At 37.4% G+C, this 21,559-nt stretch overlaps 8 protein-coding genes across 8 annotated transcripts; 6 read left to right on the plus strand and 2 right to left on the minus strand. All coding sequences in view use genetic code 12, as the record gives it.

Annotated features, from left to right (window-relative positions):
• Positions 1 to 1,749: 1,749 nt before the first annotated feature.
• On the plus strand, positions 1,750 to 2,961 carry CPAR2_103700 (uncharacterized protein; the record flags this gene model as incomplete). The annotated part of the gene is made up of 1 exon (XM_036812402.1): positions 1,750 to 2,961. The coding sequence occupies one exon, from the start codon at positions 1,750 to 1,752 to the stop codon at positions 2,959 to 2,961; it is 1,212 nt and encodes a 403-aa protein (XP_036663513.1).
• A 514-nt stretch (positions 2,962 to 3,475) lies between these two features.
• On the minus strand, positions 3,476 to 4,639 carry BUD16 (putative pyridoxal kinase; the record flags this gene model as incomplete). Its single annotated transcript, XM_036812403.1, has 1 exon — positions 3,476 to 4,639. One exon carries the CDS (start codon positions 4,637 to 4,639, stop codon positions 3,476 to 3,478), a length of 1,164 nt encoding a protein of 387 aa, XP_036663514.1.
• Positions 4,640 to 7,649: 3,010 nt separating this feature from the next.
• HAC1 (transcription factor) lies at positions 7,650 to 8,807 on the plus strand (the record flags this gene model as incomplete). The annotated part of the gene is made up of 1 exon (XM_036812404.1): positions 7,650 to 8,807. One exon carries the CDS (start codon positions 7,650 to 7,652, stop codon positions 8,805 to 8,807), a length of 1,158 nt encoding a protein of 385 aa, XP_036663515.1.
• Positions 8,808 to 10,402: 1,595 nt separating this feature from the next.
• Positions 10,403 to 11,185, minus strand: CPAR2_103730 (uncharacterized protein; the record flags this gene model as incomplete). Its single annotated transcript, XM_036812405.1, has 1 exon — positions 10,403 to 11,185. The coding sequence occupies one exon, from the start codon at positions 11,183 to 11,185 to the stop codon at positions 10,403 to 10,405; it is 783 nt and encodes a 260-aa protein (XP_036663516.1).
• A 241-nt stretch (positions 11,186 to 11,426) lies between these two features.
• Positions 11,427 to 13,160, plus strand: NPL4 (Npl4p; the record flags this gene model as incomplete). Its single annotated transcript, XM_036812406.1, has 1 exon — positions 11,427 to 13,160. The coding sequence occupies one exon, from the start codon at positions 11,427 to 11,429 to the stop codon at positions 13,158 to 13,160; it is 1,734 nt and encodes a 577-aa protein (XP_036663517.1).
• A 1,454-nt stretch (positions 13,161 to 14,614) lies between these two features.
• MSI3 (adenyl-nucleotide exchange factor) lies at positions 14,615 to 16,735 on the plus strand (the record flags this gene model as incomplete). Its single annotated transcript, XM_036812407.1, has 1 exon — positions 14,615 to 16,735. The coding sequence occupies one exon, from the start codon at positions 14,615 to 14,617 to the stop codon at positions 16,733 to 16,735; it is 2,121 nt and encodes a 706-aa protein (XP_036663518.1).
• A 690-nt stretch (positions 16,736 to 17,425) lies between these two features.
• On the plus strand, positions 17,426 to 20,110 carry CPAR2_103760 (serine/threonine protein kinase; the record flags this gene model as incomplete). Its single annotated transcript, XM_036812408.1, has 1 exon — positions 17,426 to 20,110. One exon carries the CDS (start codon positions 17,426 to 17,428, stop codon positions 20,108 to 20,110), a length of 2,685 nt encoding a protein of 894 aa, XP_036663519.1.
• A 331-nt stretch (positions 20,111 to 20,441) lies between these two features.
• On the plus strand, positions 20,442 to 21,464 carry ARC35 (Arc35p; the record flags this gene model as incomplete). Its single annotated transcript, XM_036812409.1, has 1 exon — positions 20,442 to 21,464. One exon carries the CDS (start codon positions 20,442 to 20,444, stop codon positions 21,462 to 21,464), a length of 1,023 nt encoding a protein of 340 aa, XP_036663520.1.
• Positions 21,465 to 21,559: the final 95 nt, after the last annotated feature.

A 21,559-nucleotide genomic window follows, 5' to 3' on the forward strand; every position in this document is an offset into this window, starting at 1 on the left:
CGAGATATACCACCAGATTCACTTCGAGATCTGTTAATGTTTATCCTTTTTCTTTATTGGGGGTAGTCCTGGCAATCACTTGTGTAGACACCAACTAGAAACGAATGGAATGAGGAAAGGAAAAGAAAAAAGTGGTTAAAAACTGTTGATAAAAAGTTTAAATGTTTCTTTTGAAAGAAAGATATTGGTCCTGTGACTGCTTTTTAAAGAAGGTATAAGCAGGGGAACCTCGAAGAGCTGTGTTTTTTACCTTAAAAGGGAGGGGCACTGATCAAACATGTAAACACAATGGATTTAACAACAAAAGCCTGACATAAGAAGCTTTTCTTGGTCACTGTTCCTATTGTTTACAAAGCTAAACAACAGTTAGAAGTGTATTTTGTCTTGTACAATTTATAACCTGATTTGGTTATAGAATTGAGGTTTCTTGATTGATGGAGATCTATAATGATGCATAAAATTTGACTTGCCCAATTAGGAAAGTGTTGATGATATTGTGTATGAAAAGACCTATATGCAGGATTAGCAGATTTTGCAACCTTTTATGAAGAAGATCACGTGCATTCTTACGCTAAACCGTTTTTCATTTTCCTCGAGGAAAAAGAATTTCAACAAGCAGTGATGTTATAATAAATACGTTGCGATGAAAACTAAGTGGCAAGATTTCAACATAGGTGTTGTGCTTGATGTAAAGATATGTGTGTTGTTTTGTAAGAAGTGTTGGCCGATTTTGATTCGAGTATGGGTGAGGCTCAACAGTTAAAGAGACAAAAAAGAGAAAAGAAAAAAAAAAAAAAATTCCCTAGATAGGAAATAACAATGCTACCAAGTGAATATGATGATGTGGATCGATCGAGTAATCACGTACTATACCTCCCTTGTTGACTCAACCTAAGGTAAAGGGCCGACAAAGCAAAGTCTGTATCTACTACAGAGACCAATCAAAAGTCCAGAAGCATTAGACGTAAGGAGAAAGACAACAGAGTGAGATTTGTAGTTACGGAAAACGGAAGTAACACAACCTACGATCCTATCGATCTTTGCTTCCCTACTCACTAAATTCCGCACCTTCTAACATCGTCATCTTGCTATTTTTCTGTTGTTTCTAATATTTTATATCCGCTATGGCTACTTACAATATGGGAAAATGGATAAAGCAAACAGCTTTTGTGTAATTACTTGGTATAATAATTTTATTTCTTTTTTTGGGGATGAAAATATGAACAATGGCCAAAGAAACAATAGAGACACACTATTATTTCAGCGTCTAATTTAAACTAAAGACCAAAGAGAGTACACAGAAATAGACTAACTGAAAGAGGAGATTTACATGATCTTAATACTGTCTTAAGAGAGAGGTCAACAAGAAAAAACTATATACTACTTAATCAAAAAAAAAAAGGAAAAAAAAAATTTTGTAACCAGGAAAGAAAAAACCCACAACACTGGTCAAAAACACTTTCTAACCCACCACTTTTTTTCTTTCGATACACATCACACCAGTACTTTGAAAGCTCTTTCGCTTCTACCTTTGCTTCATTCATTTGAAATAGTTCAACATCCACACCATAGAGAGCTTTATTTGAAACTACTCAAGGAACGGAAAGTTTTAGCCGTATCACAACACAACACAAGCGAGTTAATAAAGAGCGACTTATAAAAACTACTTTCTTTCAAACTTTGTCAAAGCCCCCATTTTCCCCTAAATAAAATACCCACATCACAGCTACCACCACAACATCTTTCACCATGAAGTTAACATCACTCATACCCACAACACTTCTTTTTTGTTCCCAAATAGTTCACTGTTTTGATTTCCTGCAATACGACGACATTCTTGATGAGATAGCTTCTTTAGGAGACTACTCAGATGCAACATCAAAAGACGGCTACAACATAGAAAAAAGAGATGATAGCAATTTGACCTACAACCAAGCCGCCGTGGACCAATATGTCCACCTTTTCCAATCCATTGAACAATCTGGTTTAATTCCCGATTTACTTGAAGAAATAACCAATAACCAAACACAAATTGATAACTTGGTTAGCTATATTGAATTGTTATTGTCAGGCGATTTGGGCGGTGAGAATAGTACCATTAGTCTTAATGGTATAAGTATCAATCTCAATACAACTCAAATTATGAATGCGGTTGTTGAATCAGGTATAATACCATCAACTTATGACCAATTATTGGGAAATAAGGAAAACAACCAAAAAGTAGCTGATTTTGCCGGTGGCGTATTATCCTCACCAAATAATGTTTGGATTGGTTGGTTATTGACTGATTTAGGTCAAGGTCACGCCTTGACTGTCCCTTTTCTTGCTGATTTGATAGTCAATACTACTTCCAAAGCCAACACTAATGATACCAACAGATCAGATATCAATGTTAAAGAAACGCCTCCATTGGCTGAAGATGTTGGATTGAACCCTGAAGGAATCAATAACGACGGAACTACCAAAGATGCAGTTTACATCAATTTACAAGAACAAGAAGCGAAAAGAATCAAGAAAAGGGAAGAATACTTGATGTCCAAGAGAGCATCTGATGTCGACAATCAATACGCAGGTTCATTGAGTCAATTCCTAAACAATGCCATCAACACCGTGGTTAATTCACAATTGGTTTCATCAAGTATTAATGATATTGTTGTGGCGTTGAATCAATCAGGCATAATCACCCCTATTGTTTTGCAAGTGCTTCAAAATGACAATTTGAGTTCATTGGTCAACCCCATTGTTAAGACGTTGTATGAACATGGAGCTTTTAACAATTTGCCATTGAATTATTATTTTATTTATGCAAAGGAGAGGAATATTTTGAGTGATGGTTTGCAATTTGTTTTGACTGATCCTCATTACGCTCCTCCTATTGCTAGATTGTTGAAAAGAATGGAAGATATTGGAACGTTTCAGTACTTGCAAGATAACATGTATGGACCCCACAAAAGGAGCTAGAAGTCAGGACCTAGAGGAAGTACTCAAATGGGTGTGTTGGACAATGTGTTCATGTTCTCATTTCAGTCCTAGGAGATGATGCATGCTGAAGCTTCCTTTTTTTTTTTCCTTTTTTTATAAATTTCACTTCTTCATTACGTCGTTAATACACTTTATACCTTTTCTAAATCGAAAACAAGGTTAATTATTTTCATCTAGCATTTGTAGACATACATATCTATAAAAAAGACGTTAAAAAGAAAGAATGAGGCGCCTCATTCCTATCTTGTAGGTGATGGGTGTAGACTCTTTAGGGAACCTAGCGCTATTGTCTCCATTTTGCACCCAGTTTTTTTTTTTTTTCTTTTTTTAACGATGCTACGAGAGAAGCTGTAAAGATACACTTTGTAATTTAACATCATCTATGTTAGTTCCATCTATAAAAGTTTTGGTATAGTTATCTTGCACCTCTTCAACTTCCTTTCTCGTTTATCCCGAGATTGTCATATACCCCCGACCCTCTCCCCTCGCGCAATCATAGTTTCATTTCTTTAAATTCACCATCTCCATCATAATTGTAAAACTCCTTGGCTTGTATAACTTTCAATTCAAAATACTTCATCGTTTCACCATCATTTATCTTGCCAACAATCTCCTCTTCCTTAGACACAGTGTTGACATCAACGGTGGCACCATTCTCATCGCTTCCGGTATGCTTCTCCACTTGAAAGCTCTTATTGCTGTGAGACAATGCCGACCTGGCTTGTTGCATACCTAATTTGTGTGTCAATTTCAAAGTTCTCGCCATTATTGTCAATACTTGATTGACTGATTTAGATAATCTACTCAATTTGTCATAAGCATCACTAGATCCTGATACGTTATTGGCAACAAATTTATCCAACAACAATGCTGAAAATAAATCCCCCACACCAGTAAAGTACGATTTGATTGTTGGTATTTGAAACATTCTCATTTGAGCATCACTTGCCAGTGTCGATTTTGTAGAAATAATGCAATAAATATAGTTGTCATCTTGAGAAGCAGTCAGGTTTGGGTTGATGACTTGGGATTCAACCGATGTGATCACAATATATGGAATATGGCATTGGTTGTGTAATTGCAAGATGGAATTTTGAAGTGTTTCACGATTGGTGATTTTGGTATCGACGAGTAATTCTAATTCAAATTGGTTGGGAGTTATTATATCAACAATCCCACTATGGCTCAATTTACGATACTCGTCAACACATGATTGGTCAACGTACATGTAGTTGTTATCTCCCATTACTGGATCCATCAAGTAAATCAATTGCGAGAACGTAAATGCATTGGAAGCATCCAGAGATGCTGTTCCATTGCATTCACCTCCATTCTTTCCACACTCGTTTCCGCTTTTTCCCTTCATGTCAACGATATATTCTCTGATACACAGTATCAACTCAGCATTCGGTACATACCCAGTAATGACAGCAGTATATTCAATATGCAACTTATTAATCAACTGGTTTAAAATCAGCGCTAACTCATTACGATCAAGAGTTTGACCCGTGAAATGACCATAGCCGGTGTGATTGGAGAAATGGACAGTGTTTATGTTATCTACTTCCCAGCCTTGTGTTTGTAATGGGAATATGGCCGCTCGACCACCAACGTAGCCATGGACAACATGTGATTGGATTGATAGTACTGATTTCATGTAGCAACTGAGCTCCGAATCCTGTTGTAAAGTGGGGTGACGTAGTCGTGAATGGTAGTGGTGGTGTATATACACACGGGTGCTTGAGGCTGTTGTTGTTATCGGGGTGAATATCTAGTGGGGGAGATGATGAATCATACAAGCTTGAGCGCATCTTTCCCCATTGTCAGAGTCAAAATTTTTTTTTTTATTTTTTTCTTTCTCATTCCAGCAAGATCTTTCCGAAATCCGATGTCACTTGAATCCTGTCTAAGCGCATTCAACAAATTTTAAGTATTCCTTACTCTGATATCAATCAAGTCTCAATTGTAATTGGAAAAAGGAACTGGATAGTAAAAGTCGAAAAGTTTGACTTTTTAACCAGTTTCAAACATCAAGAGTGACGTTGTATTAGAATTGTTATTTTTGCAACCACATAATATTTTGCATCACTTTTGGGGAAAACCCGCGATGACAGACAGATGTTTACACTTTATAACTGGACCAAAAGCAGAAACGCAGACTAAAGATTGAACTATTTCAGTTCCAGTAAGGGATAACGTGAATGGAAGCAATTGTCCTTGTCAGTTTTGCAATTAGACCTCACCGTCTTTACGACTCTTCAGCAAAACTTGATGTGTTTCTCTATACGCGAATACACTCAGTATGACCTTGCTTCTTCACAATCCACTACGCCTTACAAATGAGCTCATTACTTAGTGAAAGCGTGCCACACGATACTAACTTACGATAGGGTTTCCACTGCATCGTTTTTTAGACCTTGCATTATGCATACCTCGTTCGATTTATATAGCGCAACACAGAAAGGGTTCTATTTCCTTTTACGTTAAACGAATACCATTTGTATCATTCGATATTAAGGAAACAAGTCAAGTTTTAGAGGTACATATCGTAAGGTTTGGGTCTTTTGGTTTTGTTTTTAATGTTGCTCATCTCTTTTAGATTACTGTTTGTTAAATTAGACCCCTTTAGACTTGATGCACTTGGTTGAAACGAAAAATGAGAAGTGGGAGAGAATTTGCAGGGATTCGCGAATGAGAAGAATCGAAGAATCGCGTTAGTTGTGGATTAGTACTCATTCAGCCTTGAATAGAGTTGTACACGAAATAGTTGTACAAGAGTAAAGAGATGCCCCTTTTTGGTTTGACAATATTGTGTTTAGAATTATGATTGAACCCTGATTGTTGGGCTAACGATTCGGCTAATATTTCGGGTCTACATTCAACTCACTATGCACCAATTCGCCTTAGAAAAAGGATTGAGAAAAAAACAACTTTTGGCTGGAGCAACGCGTAACGACTAGTAATCGGCTTCTGCTTTTCTTCCTTAAGGTTAGAGATGCGTGATAATAAGATCCTTTGTACTTCGGGCGATAAATGGTAAGCGCTCTGTTCTTTAAACCTTACGACAGTTGCCAATAGTATAGGTTAGATGGTCTCAATTGCTAATGACAAGAAAAACTGCACATAAAAAAAGGCAGAGAAAAATTGCGCAAAAACATTTCGTAATGTTTGAAACAGACCAAGTTAAAAGATGAAACGAGCAAAGAATAAATGTAACATCAAATTGAAACTTTAATTGATTCAATATTTGCCTAATAAGGGAGCATTCGTAAAGGGAGAGAGAGAGAAGCTTAAACTGTAAAAGCTTTATGTTCAAGATTTGTGTTTCATCACATATTCGAGAGTTTCAAGAGAAAAGTGGAATCAACAACAAAACTGTAACATCATTTGAACTGAACTAAACGATTTTTCTGATTCTTTGCAGCAAGTGAGTATTAACTCACTTAGTGTCTTTCTCGTTCATCAAAAATTGCACCATAATCTCTTCTTTCTCTTTTAAGGTTTAGATTGGTGAATCTAGATGGTTTCTTACTTTTGTGCTTTATAGAAGGGTTACAAAATATTTTCCGTATATCGGACAATAAAACACCCTTCTTCATCTTCATCTTCATCTTCCACTTCACAAACTTATAATATTGTAGTCTCTACAGCAGTATATGCAACCTCTAATGAACCTCACAACCTAACAAGACGCATCAATAATCAAACGATCTTGAATAACAGGGTAAGGTGTAGCAAAGTAAGAGTAGAATTAGCCGAAAGGGTTGAAAGTGTTGCAAAAATGTAACGCGTGGAGGAGAGGATATAAACCATCTTACGATGAAACGCAGTAGCAAAAATAAGACATTACATGTACGAGAAGAGTAGTCTGATATAAGATGAGGTTGCAGTTGCTATTAACTATTATGGTTGAAATCTTGATTCACTTTGAAGAGATCTTGATTGAAAGCATATCAAAAAAATAAAAAAAAAAAACAGAAGTATAGAGGACTTTTGCCTAATGTTATACTTTTTTATTTTTTTTTATTTTTTTGATATGTGTTTTGTTTGGAGTGACAGGGTGGGGTGGGGGGAAGAGCAGAAAAAAAAGGGGAAGGGAGGGTGAGGTAAGCCTTGTTTATGCTCCTGTACCATAATACATATATATGTTTACGAAACCAAATGATTCTACTCAAAAATACCCCCTTTGGATCAATTTACACATTCTCACTTATTGTTTCTCCCTTAGTAGTTGAGTGGCGAATAAAATTATAAACACAAACAATACAAATGTTGGTGCTAAATTTAGTTCTTTTTATTTCAATACAAAAATACACGACCACAATGTAGATCTATTAGTTTGTTATTTGTTTACACACACCACATACAGACACACGCACACGCTAATTTCAAACTATGTTTGTGTAACATACTATAACTACTGCCACTATTATTATTATTATTATTATTATTAAAATAAAATATAAGGCTATGTAGTTAGTTAGTTGGTTAGTAGTGTACATAGTAACAAATTTCAAAGTAGAGAAAAAGTTATATATATAAAGAGGACAACACACCCTCCTTTTTTGGTTTTTTTTTAATTTCTACAACTGTATATTTTTTTACAACCAATTTTACTACCCCTTTTCACTAGTTACTCATAACAACTAAGCCCACACATACTAGTCATGGACGTAGATACTACTACTGCCACTACTACACCACTCGACATTGTTGTTGTTGATGATGTAAATGCCACCGCTACTACTTCACTAGATTCACTCAAAACATCTACAAGCACATTACCACCTAGGAAGAGAGCCAAGACTCAAGAAGAGAAGGAACAACGCAAGATTGAACGTATTCTTAGAAATAGAAGAGCAGCTCATGCTTCAAGAGAAAAGAAGAGGAGACATGTTGAATACCTTGAAGTTTATGTGGTGAAGTTGGAGGAAAATTTACACAAGATTGCCACTGGCTATCAACAATTGTTGGAGAAATTGCCAACTGAAGAAGACCAAGTTTCCATTGAAGATTTAGGATTGGAAAACTTGTCTGAGTTGAAGAGTCAAATTCACTCGAACTTGAATGGTTCAAGAAGAGGTGGAAATAACAGCAGTCGAAAGGGCAGCCAAGTGGAAGAAGAAGAAGAAGAAGATCATGACGAAGATGATGTAGAAGGAGAACTGGATCAATCACATGAACACGATTCTACCCCTGTTGTTGAAGTGAAGGTGGAAAAGTTACCACAATCACCACCTTCAAAAAAGAGGAAATACTCGCCTCAAATGGAAACAACTACTACCACCCCACCAACTTCAACTAGAAGTTCGTCTATCACTTCTTCGCCTGCCCATGCCAAGTTGGAAGCTGGTGAAGAAGAAGAAGAAGAAGAACAACAACAACAACAACAGGATTGTAACAATAAGAACTACACGCACTCACTACAACCACCTCAAGCGATGAATGAGAAAACTTTTTACAACTATTTGTCACCAATCAGTTTACATTCATCAGCTAGTTCACCTATGGATTTTACATTGAATAGTAAATCTGATTTCAATGATTTCACCTTTGAAGAAGTTAAACAACAACTACAACAACAAACACAAGAACAAGAATCAATGGGAAACTTTTCACAAAATACGCTCAAGGATGTACCAACACAGTCACAACCATCATCATCAACTGAAGTCAGCACTCAAGAATCAAACTTGTCAATTTACGAACTGGGGCAAAATTCAGCAGTAATTTTGTCAATTGAAGAAGAAAAGCAACAACCTCAACACACATTGGTGGAAATTTTGGAAAAGGAGAATAAAATACGTCTGGCCGTTTCTGTATGAAATAATCAAGTTATTTTTAGGGATAAAAAGTGGAATTACAGTGCTCTGCTTGTCAAGACAATGGGACTCATCATTGCTCCAATTGGGTGGGATGTCTATTACATGCTCACATTTGTTTATTCAAGGGGTTTTGTCAAGCCACATATGACGAATAAAAGGAAGTATATTAATTTGGAGCAGCTTGTGCCAGGTGGTCAACTGTCTCGAAATTAATATACGTGGAAAAAGCCTTTTTTTCGTGTTTGGTTGACGAGATTTCCTTTGAGAGTTGCACTTGTGATGCAGAACGACATTGCCTACATAAATTTGAATATTCGGCAATACATGACGTCTTTGTCTTTGATTTATAGCATTGAAGCAATTGTCTTTCCTGACTTACATACCTAGATGACCCAAGGACGATTGAGATTCAAAGGTCGTGTTTTATTTTCTTTTTTCCACGTTATGATTTTCACTCCCACTGAATGAGGGGGGGGGGAACTACAAAAAAGCTTTTGCTTTTGCTTTACTTTTTAATATGGTCTGCAGCACCATTTCAAGACTTGTTTGATTTTGAGTTGCAACAACATGAACAGATGGATAATATGATGATGACTGAAGAACAAATGTTTGATGATATGTTGGGAGAATACTTGAATTTCTAGGGGAGAGTAGAAGAGAGTTGGATTGATTTATGGTGTGATTTTAATGGATTGTTTTCTTGTGTTATACACAACAGGTTATAATAATAATTTTGGTTTTGTTTGCTTTCAGTTTTTTTTCGAATTGGGATATGGAGTAGAAACGGGTACAACAACATTGGGTTTTTGGTCCACATATATCCCAACAAGTGTTTTCACCCTTTTAATAATGTTTGAGATTGAATTGTACACTAGCTGTTGATGATGAAAATATGAATAAAAAATACAAAAAAAAATAGAAAAATTTTTTTAAAAAAACCCCCAAAAAAAACAAGCTATGTTTTTCAAGGTAATACAACGGGGAGTTAGAGCAAAGATTTGGTGAACAATTAGCTTACTATCGTATCTTCGTTTGAGTATGTTCAAGGTATGACATTGAGAAAATTGACATTGTCGATGTGTTGGAGACACTATTGTACCTCACTTGCTTCGATTGGAAAATGTCTTGTCATGTTTGTTTTTCTCAATTCGATGATGATCACTGATGTCGTTTCTGAATCCTTTCTTTCGAAATGAGTTTTATTGGCGCCCATTTACACTATCGGTTTGCGACGAAGATTCTCATGAAGGAAACGGGTGAAGAACACATGCAATGAGATTTGTTAATTTGAGGATCATCGAGTAGACAGACATTTAGTGGAGCGAGTGGTCTGGTATGAAGTGGGAAGACACAATGAAATGCTTGAAACCATGGAATAGATGGTGCTGGTATGTTTAGTTTGGTGGTTGTTGCTGAGTCTGAAGCCTGAAGCTGGAATATGGGTTCATCCTTGAGATGTTTCATTTTGTTCATATGTTTTTATAGATGTCATCAAGAGCTGAAGTTTCAATGCATTTCAAAGTTTAATTTAGATATAATAATTCAGAGGATGGTACTCCCTATGGAGTGGTTCTGCAATCTCTATTGTACTTTTTTTAATACACGTAAATTTTAATACAAGTTGCAAAATCACCAACAATCAGTTTACCATTGAATACGTGACCACTATATCCATTAGCATTACTCACATTGATACCATTACTCTCCTCTTGTTTGATTTGTACTTTGTCAATTTCATCATCATCATCAAGAGTAGACTCAGTGGTTACAGGCACATTACCAGATTCATTTCCTTCTTGACCATCGCCACCAGCTTGCTTATGCCTTTGTTGCTGTTGCTGTCGCTTTACAACAACTAGATTCAACCCACTATCGCGTAGATATTTCCTTGCTTCGTCATACTCAATCAATCCTAATTGATACCGAACTTGATACAAGACGTCAATGGGTATTACAATTTTCAAATTATCAATTTTTAAAGTTGTGGTCTTGAAGTAGTCACCAGCTGTGGCAAATGTTTCGCCTAGTGTTTCATTCACGCTTTTGACTTCATATCCTTCTTCATTTAGTAGTTGTTGTTTGTTGTGATGGAGGTTATAGTAGAGCAAGTTCTTGACGCGTGGCGATATCGTTGTGACTAAATGTTCAATTTGTGCATTGTTCAATTTAATTTGGTTTATGTTGTGGATCGTTATTGGAGATTTTTCATTGATTGATAGCGACGTGGTTGTGGAGTTAGTTGTGGAGCCAGTGGTGGATGGGCGATCTGGTTTTGGTGGTGCTGTTGATGTTGGATCTGAGGGGATATTTTTGATGAAGATCTTGACAGGTATGGCAATTTCTTTGGTTAAGCTTATGAATGTAATTTGCGGTGGCATTATAGTCGAGTAATTTGAAGAATGAATGGGAGTGCTGAATTTATTTGACTCAAGACAAGCATAATTGTCTGTTTGTACATCTCTTTGCGATTTCACAATTTCGTATTTTATTGTGGCAAAAAAAAAGTAAAAAAAGAAGGACCCACCAAAACAGCTCTACTCATATTTAATCCTTCTTTCACCACCACAACACAATCAACCCACAATGTCTCTTATACTTCGATTCAGATCTAAAGATGGAATGTTTCGTATCAATACTGATACGTCATCCACTTTCCAATCAGTGGCTGATCAATTATTGTCAAAAGTACCCAATGGAGTTGACATCAATGATGTAACTATATCTGATAAACCCAATGACAACGATGATACCGCAACCAAGCTCGGCTCATTGGTAAACAAACTGGTGTCCGAATTGAATTTAAAAAATGGGGATTTACTATACATAAATTATGGAGGTGCATTGCCAACGCCCTCAGCTTCAACACAAGGAGGATCTGCACCAATAAACTCGGTCAAGAGTAACTCAACCACAACAGTGCCTACGTCATCAACATCTACAAGCATTCCAATAAATAAATCAACAGCCCATGGTCCGTTAAATGTTAAACAGTTGCCTGTTGACGACGAACTAGACAAGTTGGATGGCATGATTCAACGACCAATTTCATCAATGTGTCGTCATGGGTCAAAGGGAATGTGTGAATATTGTTCTCCGTTATCACCATGGGATGAGTCGTACAGAAAAGAGCATAGTATAAAGCATATTTCCTATCACGCTTACTTGAATCAGCAAATGGCAAAATTTAACAAAAAAGAATTGGCATCTTCATATATAGCACCATTGGACAATCCCAACTATGCAATAGACTTGTCATGCAGTGAAGGTCATCAACCGTATCCAAGAGGTATATGTTCCAAGTGTCAACCACCACCAATCACATTGCAATTGCAAAAATTTAGAATGATTGATCATTTGGAATATGCCAATCACTCAATATTGAATGATTTTATCAACGTGTGGCGGGTATCAGGAGTGCAACGATTTGGTTACTTGTATGGGAGATATGAAAAGTTTGAAAAAGTGCCCATGGGTATCAAAGCAGTAGTTGAAGCTATCGTTGAACCACCGCAACTGGATGAACTAGATGGGATCACGTTGCTGGATTGGCCCGATGAACAGTTGGTTGATGAAATTGCTGCTAAATTGGGCATATATAAAGTGGGCATTGTTTTCACAGATTTGACTGACCTGGGCCAAAAAGATGGTACCGTATTGTGCAAGAGACATAAGGATAGTTATTTTTTAACAAACTTGGAAATTCTCATGGCGGCAAAATTTCAAATTGCTAACCCAAACACCACAAAGTATAGCAACAATGGCCAATTTTCATCCAAGTTTGTCACTTGTGTCATTTCTGGTGGATTACAAGGTGAGATTGAACCAAGGTCGTATCAAGTTAGCACCAGCGGTGAAGCTTTGGTCAAGGCTGATTTGATTACCGGATCTACTCAACCATCACAAATTTATGTCAATGAGAGTAATGATGTTCGATATGTGCCTGATATTTCGTACCTGAAAATCAATGAGTATGGATTGGAAGTCAAGACAAATGCCAAGCCTACATTCCCCGGTGAATTCCTCTTGGTGTCATTAACTGATTCGTTCCCCATTGATCCACATCCAATGTTTTCGACAACGCCGGGTTACGTAATCGAGAACCGAGATTTTCTTGGTGATGTTAATCATGATTTCCAAAACTTGTCTACATTAGATAAGTATTTGAAAGCACATGGCTCGGATATATTTGATTTCCATTTGTTGATTTATATCGTCAAATTACGGATTTTAAGTCAAGATGAATGTGAATTGTTGATCAGGTACGTCAAGGATAGAGAAGAACAAGATTATTTGCAATTGATTGGTAGTGGAGGCTGGATGTCATTGTTGACAATTTTGGAACACAGCACTTAGATAGAGAGGGAGCATGGGGAGTAATGTATTTAGGGAAACTCGATTGCAGAGTGTCTAAGTAATAAAAGAGTCTTTGTACAAGGTTTTTAGGAGTTAACGATGTTGATGAAAGAGAGGGCATCCTTTCAACACAGCGCCCTAGTTTTAAAAATGAAAAAGAGATGCACAAAGAGATGAAATAATACCTGTATATGTATTCAAAAGCGTATACCACCAGGTAAAATTTAGCAACACTAAAACTAAATTTTAAGCCCACTATGGTTAATTTCTTAACCGATTCGCCTCAAGTTCCGACATTGTGCGATACTCTCTTCCATGAAGGCGATTGCCCAAAAAGAAACTCATCAAGACGCGCGGCGAGGAGTTATGTTTCCGTTCGTCTTGATGATGAGGATAAGAATTTTCAATGTCTTCTTCCTCTTGTTGAACACCTTCAGTCATATTTAAAGGACTTTTAAAATTAGTAACATTATTTCAATTATTAATATTTAAACAAAACTTGGAATGTATTGGAGCAAGCGTCAACGCTTGGTGTTAATTGAGTTGATGAAAGATCTCTTCCAATGCTTCATGAGGTAGACATATGAGGGAAAGCATGACCTGAGGGTAGACTTAATACCAATAAAGACTTTGTCCCGGACAAGTTGGTTCTTAAATGAACTTCGTTGTTCTCTAATAGTTTCCTCAATCTTGATTTGGCAGGCTGGCGCTGACTTTCGAAAATATTGGATGCAAAAAAAAATTGTACCACGACGGTGCTCGTGGATGTATAATGGTTGATACAAATTAGGGTGGTTCATATGAGAGGAGTGTTGTAACCGTTGTTGTGAATCATTTCGGATTGTTCTTTGACAGTAACTCCTGCTATATTCATTGTTGTTTCTTTGGATAAAGTCTCGGCTTTTTGAGTCCGCATGCACGTGCAAGTATTGAGATCCACTTTAAATACACGCTTTTATGTACTACCAATGTTTACATTACTAAAGGACGTTCTAGCTACAAGTTTGTGAAAAGCTGTACTCCCAATTCTTTCAAAGAAAGAAGGAATGACTGTAGGCGTAATTGCCTTAAGGTATGCTAAAGGAATAAGCATCACAACCTCAAGATGATCAACATTTGGTTCCATCCCATTCGATAGAATCTTGCCAAGAGTATGCATGTGTACTTTGGAACACAATCGAATTATATAGAATATTGTTCAGCAATACACTACCATAGAAATATTCTACGCTACCAAACATATATAAATCTCATCACACAAAAGAAAAGCCATTTTTGAGCAGCAGCAGAGAGCCTAGCTATTTGGAAAAACTTTTTCAAAAGAACGCCTACACATCTTTTTCCTCATACGTATATATAAACGCAATTTGTCTTTTCTTCATATTAGAGAAAGGAGGATTTTAGCATTTAATACAATTTCCCAATTCATCTAGTTGAGGTAATAAATAAGAAAGATGTCTGTTCCATTTGGTGTTGATTTAGGTAACAACAATACTGTTATTGCCTGTGCCAAAAATAGAGGTATTGATATTGTTGTTAATGAAGTATCTAATCGTTCTACTCCATCATTAGTTGGATTTGGACCTAAATCTAGATACTTGGGAGAAACCGCCAAAAATCAACAAACTTCAAATATCAAAAATACTGTTGAAAATTTGAAAAGAATTGTTGGATTACCACATAATCATCCAGATTTCAAGATTGAACAACAATATTTCACTGTTCCATTGGTTCAAAACAAGAAAGATCACGGGGTTGCTGCTAAAGTCAAATATATGGGTAAAGACCATGAATTTACCGCAACCCAATTATTAGCCATGTACTTGGACAAGATTAAGGATACCGCTGTAAAAGAAACCAAAGGTAACATTAATGACATTTGTTTATCAGTTCCTGGATGGTACACTGAAAAACAACGTCGTGCTGCTGCTGATGCATGCAAGATTGCTGGTTTAAACCCCGTTCGTATTGTTAACGAAATGACCGCCGCAGCTGTTGGTTATGGTGTTTTCAAAGCAGCCGATTTACCCGAAGATGAATACAAGAAAGTGGCATTTGTTGATGTTGGCCACAGTTCGTACCAAGTTTCAATTGCTGCTGTGAAGAGAGGTGAATTGAAGATTTTGGGAGCTGCTTACGATAAACATTTTGGAGGTAGAAATTTTGACTATGCCATTGCAGAACATTTTGCTGATGAATTCAAAAAGAAGTACAAGATTGATGTTAGGGAAAACCCAAAGGCTTATTATAGAGTGTTAACTGCCGCTGAGAAATTGAAAAAAGTTTTGAGTGCCAACACTCAAGCTCCATTCAATATTGAAAGTGTTATGAACGATGTTGATGTTTCGTCTTCTTTGACTAGAGAAGAGTTGGAAAACTTGGTCAAGCCATTGTTGGAAAAAATCCACGTTCCAATTCAATCTGCTTTGAAAGATGCCGGTTTAAAATCTGAGGATTTGGATTCAGTTGAAGTTATTGGTGGCTCCTCAAGAATTCCAGCAGTTAAAACCAAGATATCTGAAGTTTTCAATAAACCATTGTCCTTTACTTTGAACCAAGATGAAGCTATTGCCAAAGGCAATGCTTATATCTGTGCTTGCCATTCCCCAACTGTGAGGGTCAGGCCATTCAAGTTCGAAGATTATAACCAATATACTGTTTCATACTTCTGGGATAAGGAGGACAATGAAGACGAAGATCACTTGGAAGTTTTCCCCAAGGGAGGATTATTCCCAAGCACAAAAATGATCACTTTGTACAGAAAAGGACCATCATTTGAAGTTGAGGCTAAATATACCAAACCAAAGGAGTTGCCAAAGGGAACTGAACATTTCATTGCTAAATGGAAGATTGGTAATGTTGAGCCAAGCGCAGGGGAGTCATCAATTGCTGTCAAATTGAAATTGAGAAATGATCCATCCGGTTTCTACACCATCGAGTCCGCTCATACCGTTGAAGAGCAAATTGTTAAAGAATTGATTGAGCCAAAAGAAGGTGAGTCTAAAGGTAACGATGAAGAAGATGGAGAAGAAGAAGAAGCAACAGCTGAACCACAATACAAAGAGGTCAAGAAATTAGTTAAAAAGAATGACTGCTCAATTGAGGTTGAATGTGCTGCCTTGCCAGAAGCTCAATTACAGAAATTCATTGAAGAAGAAGGACAAATGCTTGCTGAAGATAAATTGGTTGCTGATACTGAGGAAAGAAAGAATCAATTAGAAGAGTATATCTACGAGTTGAGAGGTAAGTTGGGCGATCAATACAAGGATTTCGCCAAGAAGGAAGAAGTTGAGAAATTGACTGGATTATTACAAAAAGCTGAAGACTGGTTATATGAAGATGGATATGAATCAACCAAAGCCAAATATATTGCAAAATACGAAGAGTTGGCATCTATTGGAAATGTGATTAGAGGTAGATTTTTGGCCAAAGAACAAGAAAAAAAGGAACAATTTAGACAAAAACAAGAAGCAGCTCAAGCCCAAGCTATGGCTGAGAAGATGGCCAATGCCAGAAAGGATAACAAGAACGGTGACGACAAGAAGGATGCCGAAGGTGATACCAAGATGGACTGAATACAAGGCATTGTGAGGAAATTCAAACCGAAGGGGAAGAGTAAGGCTAAGAAGAAGTGAGAGGTTGCTATACCTTACTTAAGAAGAGCCGCGTACTTGGAAAGCTTTTTTATTTTTTTCCTGTTTATATTGTTATATATAGTGGAGATATAAATTGATACAGAAGGAAAAGCTATAGAGAACCAAGAGACTGTAGGTTGATACGAAATTGACAAATGTGGGTGCAATTGTGAGTATCAATGATGTAGTTCAATGTCGCGGGTTATACAATCATGACATTCGAAAATTTAACGACAACTTAAAAAAGTAGAAAGTAAAAAAAATTTAAAACTTAAAGCACATGCAGAGAGAGATAGAGAATATCTTCTCGGTACCCGTTATAACATCATCATCAGAATAGCAGCTACACCAAAACACATCATTTACCACAAACACACCCCACGTTCAGAAGGATTAGAACAGTCAAAAGAAACGGCTTGTGATTAGGCGACCTAAAGTAGCCTACAAAGACGCAGCACTGAATCGAATACTTGGACTTTACCCACGTTCTGGTAAGTCATCAATAGAGGGCCCACACAGAAACACAGAGACACACAAACACGTTAGTCCACTATATACATCACCATAACTTGCTAAAATCTTAACCATTATAATATCGAGACTCGAAGCATTTTCTTCGAGAACTTTTCCATGCCAAATACAAAATCAAAGCTTTCATTAGCTATACAACAAGCAGATAACTCTGCGGCCAAGCAAGATCATCACCTGGATTTATATCATAACCACCAGCAACATCAGTACCTGCAGCACCATCACCACCACAACTACATTCAGCAATCTATATCCTCACAGCATAGCTCTCACGAGGGACAGGAACATTATAATAATAATGACAGCACGCCAAAGAAACGACATCATTTTAGGACAAAAAGTGGTGGATCTACGCAAAGCGGTAACAGCAACCAAGGTAACGGACACAACGGTAACAATGTTGATATAACGATCAATGCTAATAACACATTTGCTGAGAGCCAAAATGGTCATAGTTTTAAACCAGTTCCCAGCCCTTCTTTACTACCTAATTTGATCCAACATAGTTCACCATATATATCAACGACGGCATCTTCTGTCAAACATTTCAAACCGGAATTATCTCCTTTGAAAACTACCTTTGATGAGGAGAAACGGCACTCGATAATCGAATCTCAATTGGAACTGCAATATGACGATGAGGGTGCTGTATGGGACGAGTTTAAACAACCACAAGGTAATGACGATGATGATGAATACGAACTCGAGGTTAAGTCGTCCAAGAGTCGTTCTCTTTTGCATCACCAGTACAATCAAAGTAAGGACCTTGATCAGAAGAAGAAGAGGAAAAAGGACTGGTCGCATAGTACACTTGGCGACCTGGAGGTAGAAAGCAAGGTGGATGAAGGACAAAAATATAGCTTACAAGAAAGGGAGTATCATTCTCTGGAAAAGTCCAAGAACGTCAAGACTGGTAACCGAGATGAGGATGACGTTGACGATAAAGTTGACGATGATGACGAGGAGGAGGACGAAGATGAGGAGGATGAAGAAGCGGCAGTAAACCCCGCCGAAGAAGAGGATCTAAAGGATTACGTTCCCGGAGGATATCACCCATGTTTCATTGGAGAAGAATACAAAAATGGGAAATATACCTTGGTGCGGAAGCTAGGTTGGGGTCACTTTTCAACAGTATGGCTTGCAAGAGACAATGACAAACAATGCCATGTGGCAGTTAAAGTTGTTCGCTCAGCGAAACATTATACCGAAACTGCCATTGATGAAATAAAACTATTGGATAAAGTGACAACATCCGATATTCAACATCCTGGACATCAGCATGTAATTCAACTATTGGATACCTTTACCCATAAAGGTCCCAATGGAATACATGTAGTGATGGTTTTCGAAGTATTGGGGGAGAACCTATTGGGCTTGATTCGTCGGTATAAACATAGAGGCATTCCCATTGTGTTTGTAAAACAAATTGCTAAACAGTTATTGTCTGCGTTGGATTTTTTGCATCGAAAATGCGGTGTAATTCATACAGATTTGAAACCCGAAAATGTCCTAATCGAAATTGGTGACGTTGAGCAAATTGTTCGTATGGTTGAACAGGAGAACAAAGAACGTAAATTGCAACGCAAGTTACTGAAATCATCAAAAACATCAACAGCAAATAGTTCATACGGCAACATCAAGGATTCAGAGCAATTGAACCATCGTGCCAAAAGCAAACCATCCACGTCAGTTGCATCACCAACAAATCAAATTGTATCTCCATCATTGGGTAGGTCAGGAAGAAGATCCCGCAGGCAAACATTGATTACTGGATCGCAGCCATTGCCGTCGCCATTAAGAGCGTTCAATAAATCATTCACAAACATATATGGATTCTCAACGACTACAAATACCCCCATCAAGAGTTTGTCTATAAACAACTCAACTGTCAACGCAACCACTACTGACTCACCTATTCCATTATCTAGCACTGCTGAACGGCACGATGAGGATCGTGACGATATTGATCATGATGGGACGTTAAACAATTCCTTGAGCTCAATGTCAATTTCAAATTCCAATAGTTATCAACCAGTTAATGTCAATCCCATGCAAATCCCCAATGATTCAAATTTTCGACTTGATGACTCATCCACAAATTTTGACGATGTGATTAATGAAGATGAATTGATATCAGTGAAAATTGCCGATTTAGGCAATGCTTGTTGGACAAACCATCATTTCACTGATGAAATCCAGACTCGTCAATATCGAGCACCTGAAGTGTTGCTTGGGTATCATTGGGGGTGTTCAAGTGATTTATGGTCATTTGCATCACTCATTTTTGAACTACTTACAGGCGACTACCTATTTGATCCAAGAGATGGGAAATCATATTCCAAAGATGATGACCATATTGCACAAATTATCGAATTGTTAGGCCCCTTCCCCAGAATGATGATTAAAGAAAGTTTCTATGGTCGTGATTTTTTCAATTCAAGATTTGAAATGCGACGCATCCTGAAGTTAAAACCGTGGGGATTAAAAGATGTTCTTGTTGAGAAGTACAAGTTCTCCATCAGTGATTCGATTGAGATTGCTGATTTCTTGTTGCCGATGTTGCAATTGCAACCCGAAGAAAGAGCTGATGCTGGGGGAATGATCAATCACCCTTGGTTGAGAGATGCATTGGCTTTGGAGAATGTTGTATTGGAAAGACCCGTTGGAGGGAGTGGCGAGGATATACCAGGGTGGTCAAAGGAGTTGCCTCCGCCTCAATCAAGTGGGCGAGGAGGTTCGAAGAATTCGTTGTCGGGTATACAGCAAAAGTTCGATACCCGTTAGAGAATGGTGGCTTCACATGTTTAGACAAGTTGAGTTCATTCAATGTATCTGTAGCATATGCAGTACTTGTTGTATCTTCTGCCAGTAGATGAATCGAAAAGGAGGGCATAAATTTAGAAGTTTCGCAATATATATATATATATTGGTAGTGCACCATGAACAAAGTATTCTTTTGTTGCCCAAACTTTCAGTCAATTAAAAAAATTAAAACTGAACTTTTACTGCCGACACTAATCTCTACCAGTCATTATCAACTTTTACACACCAACACTATAGGTAGCTTCAATTGACTCTTGCAATCCACGTCCCATATTCCCTGTATCCCATCGCAATGTTGCAAATTGAACAAAATAACTTGCTTATACAAAAAACCCTCACTGAGAGATTATTTCCTCAAACAGATTCATTAAAATCGTTAGACCGTATTATAACAGATTTTGACTTTACCACTTATCACATTAGTACTTTACCCGATGATAAATCCAAGTTACTCTTGTCATTAAATGTGAAATGTTGGAATGATTTAGTTTCATACAATGTCGAAGAGTATTTACAACTGAAGTACTCAATTTACAAAAACTTGACCATATTACCTTCAAACCAAGCTGAAACAGGCTATAATTATTCAGTTGTATTGGATACTGCATCATCTGCTGCTTCCGATGATGAAGACACCAAGTTGCGTTTGATTGATGATTTAAGTTTATTAAAGCGTAACGCTATGGCAGCGGCATTCCACAAAGCATTTGACCGATACGACGAATTACTGGCCAAACATAGTAATTCAAATACATACTCGGAAGAAATCCAACAAGAGTTGGCCAACGAGCCAGTGTTGGTGATCAAATATCGTGGTGTTGATGAAACGATATATTTGAAACCGTCATTTGACAGAGTAACGGTGATTTTTTCAACCATGTTTCAAGATGAGACCGATAAAGTGTTTGGTAAAGTGTTTTTGCAAGAGTTTGTTGATGCTAGGAAAAGGTCAGTTCAAACTGCACCTCAAGTGTTGTACAGTCAGCTGGAACCTCCATTGGATATTGCTCGGTACGTTCAGGGTGGTAAGCAGGACTCTGAAAACAAAGGGTACGTTACGTTTGTTTTGTTCCCAAGGCACTTGGTGAAAGGTGACAAACGTGAGAATTGTATTTCTCATATTGAAATGTTTAGGAGTTATTTCCATTACCATATCAAATGTTCAAAAGCATTTATGCACTCGAGAATGAGGTTTAGAGTCAAGGAATTCCTCAAAATCTTGAACAGAGCCAAGCCGGAGAATTTGGATGATGAAGGTAAAGTTATCGAAAACAGAAAGACAGCAAGTGGTAGAAGGTTTGATATTAAAGCTTGATCGTGTTTACACATGAACATCTTCGTCCATAGCCCACAGCTACTCAAAAGAACATTTTCATTTATAACCACATTTCTTCTATGTACAAGTTCTCC

The sequence above is a fragment of the Candida parapsilosis genome, contig 005569, assembly GCF_000182765.1.
Source record: "Candida parapsilosis strain CDC317 annotated contig 005569".
Lineage (NCBI taxonomy): Eukaryota > Fungi > Ascomycota > Pichiomycetes > Serinales > Debaryomycetaceae > Lodderomyces > Lodderomyces parapsilosis.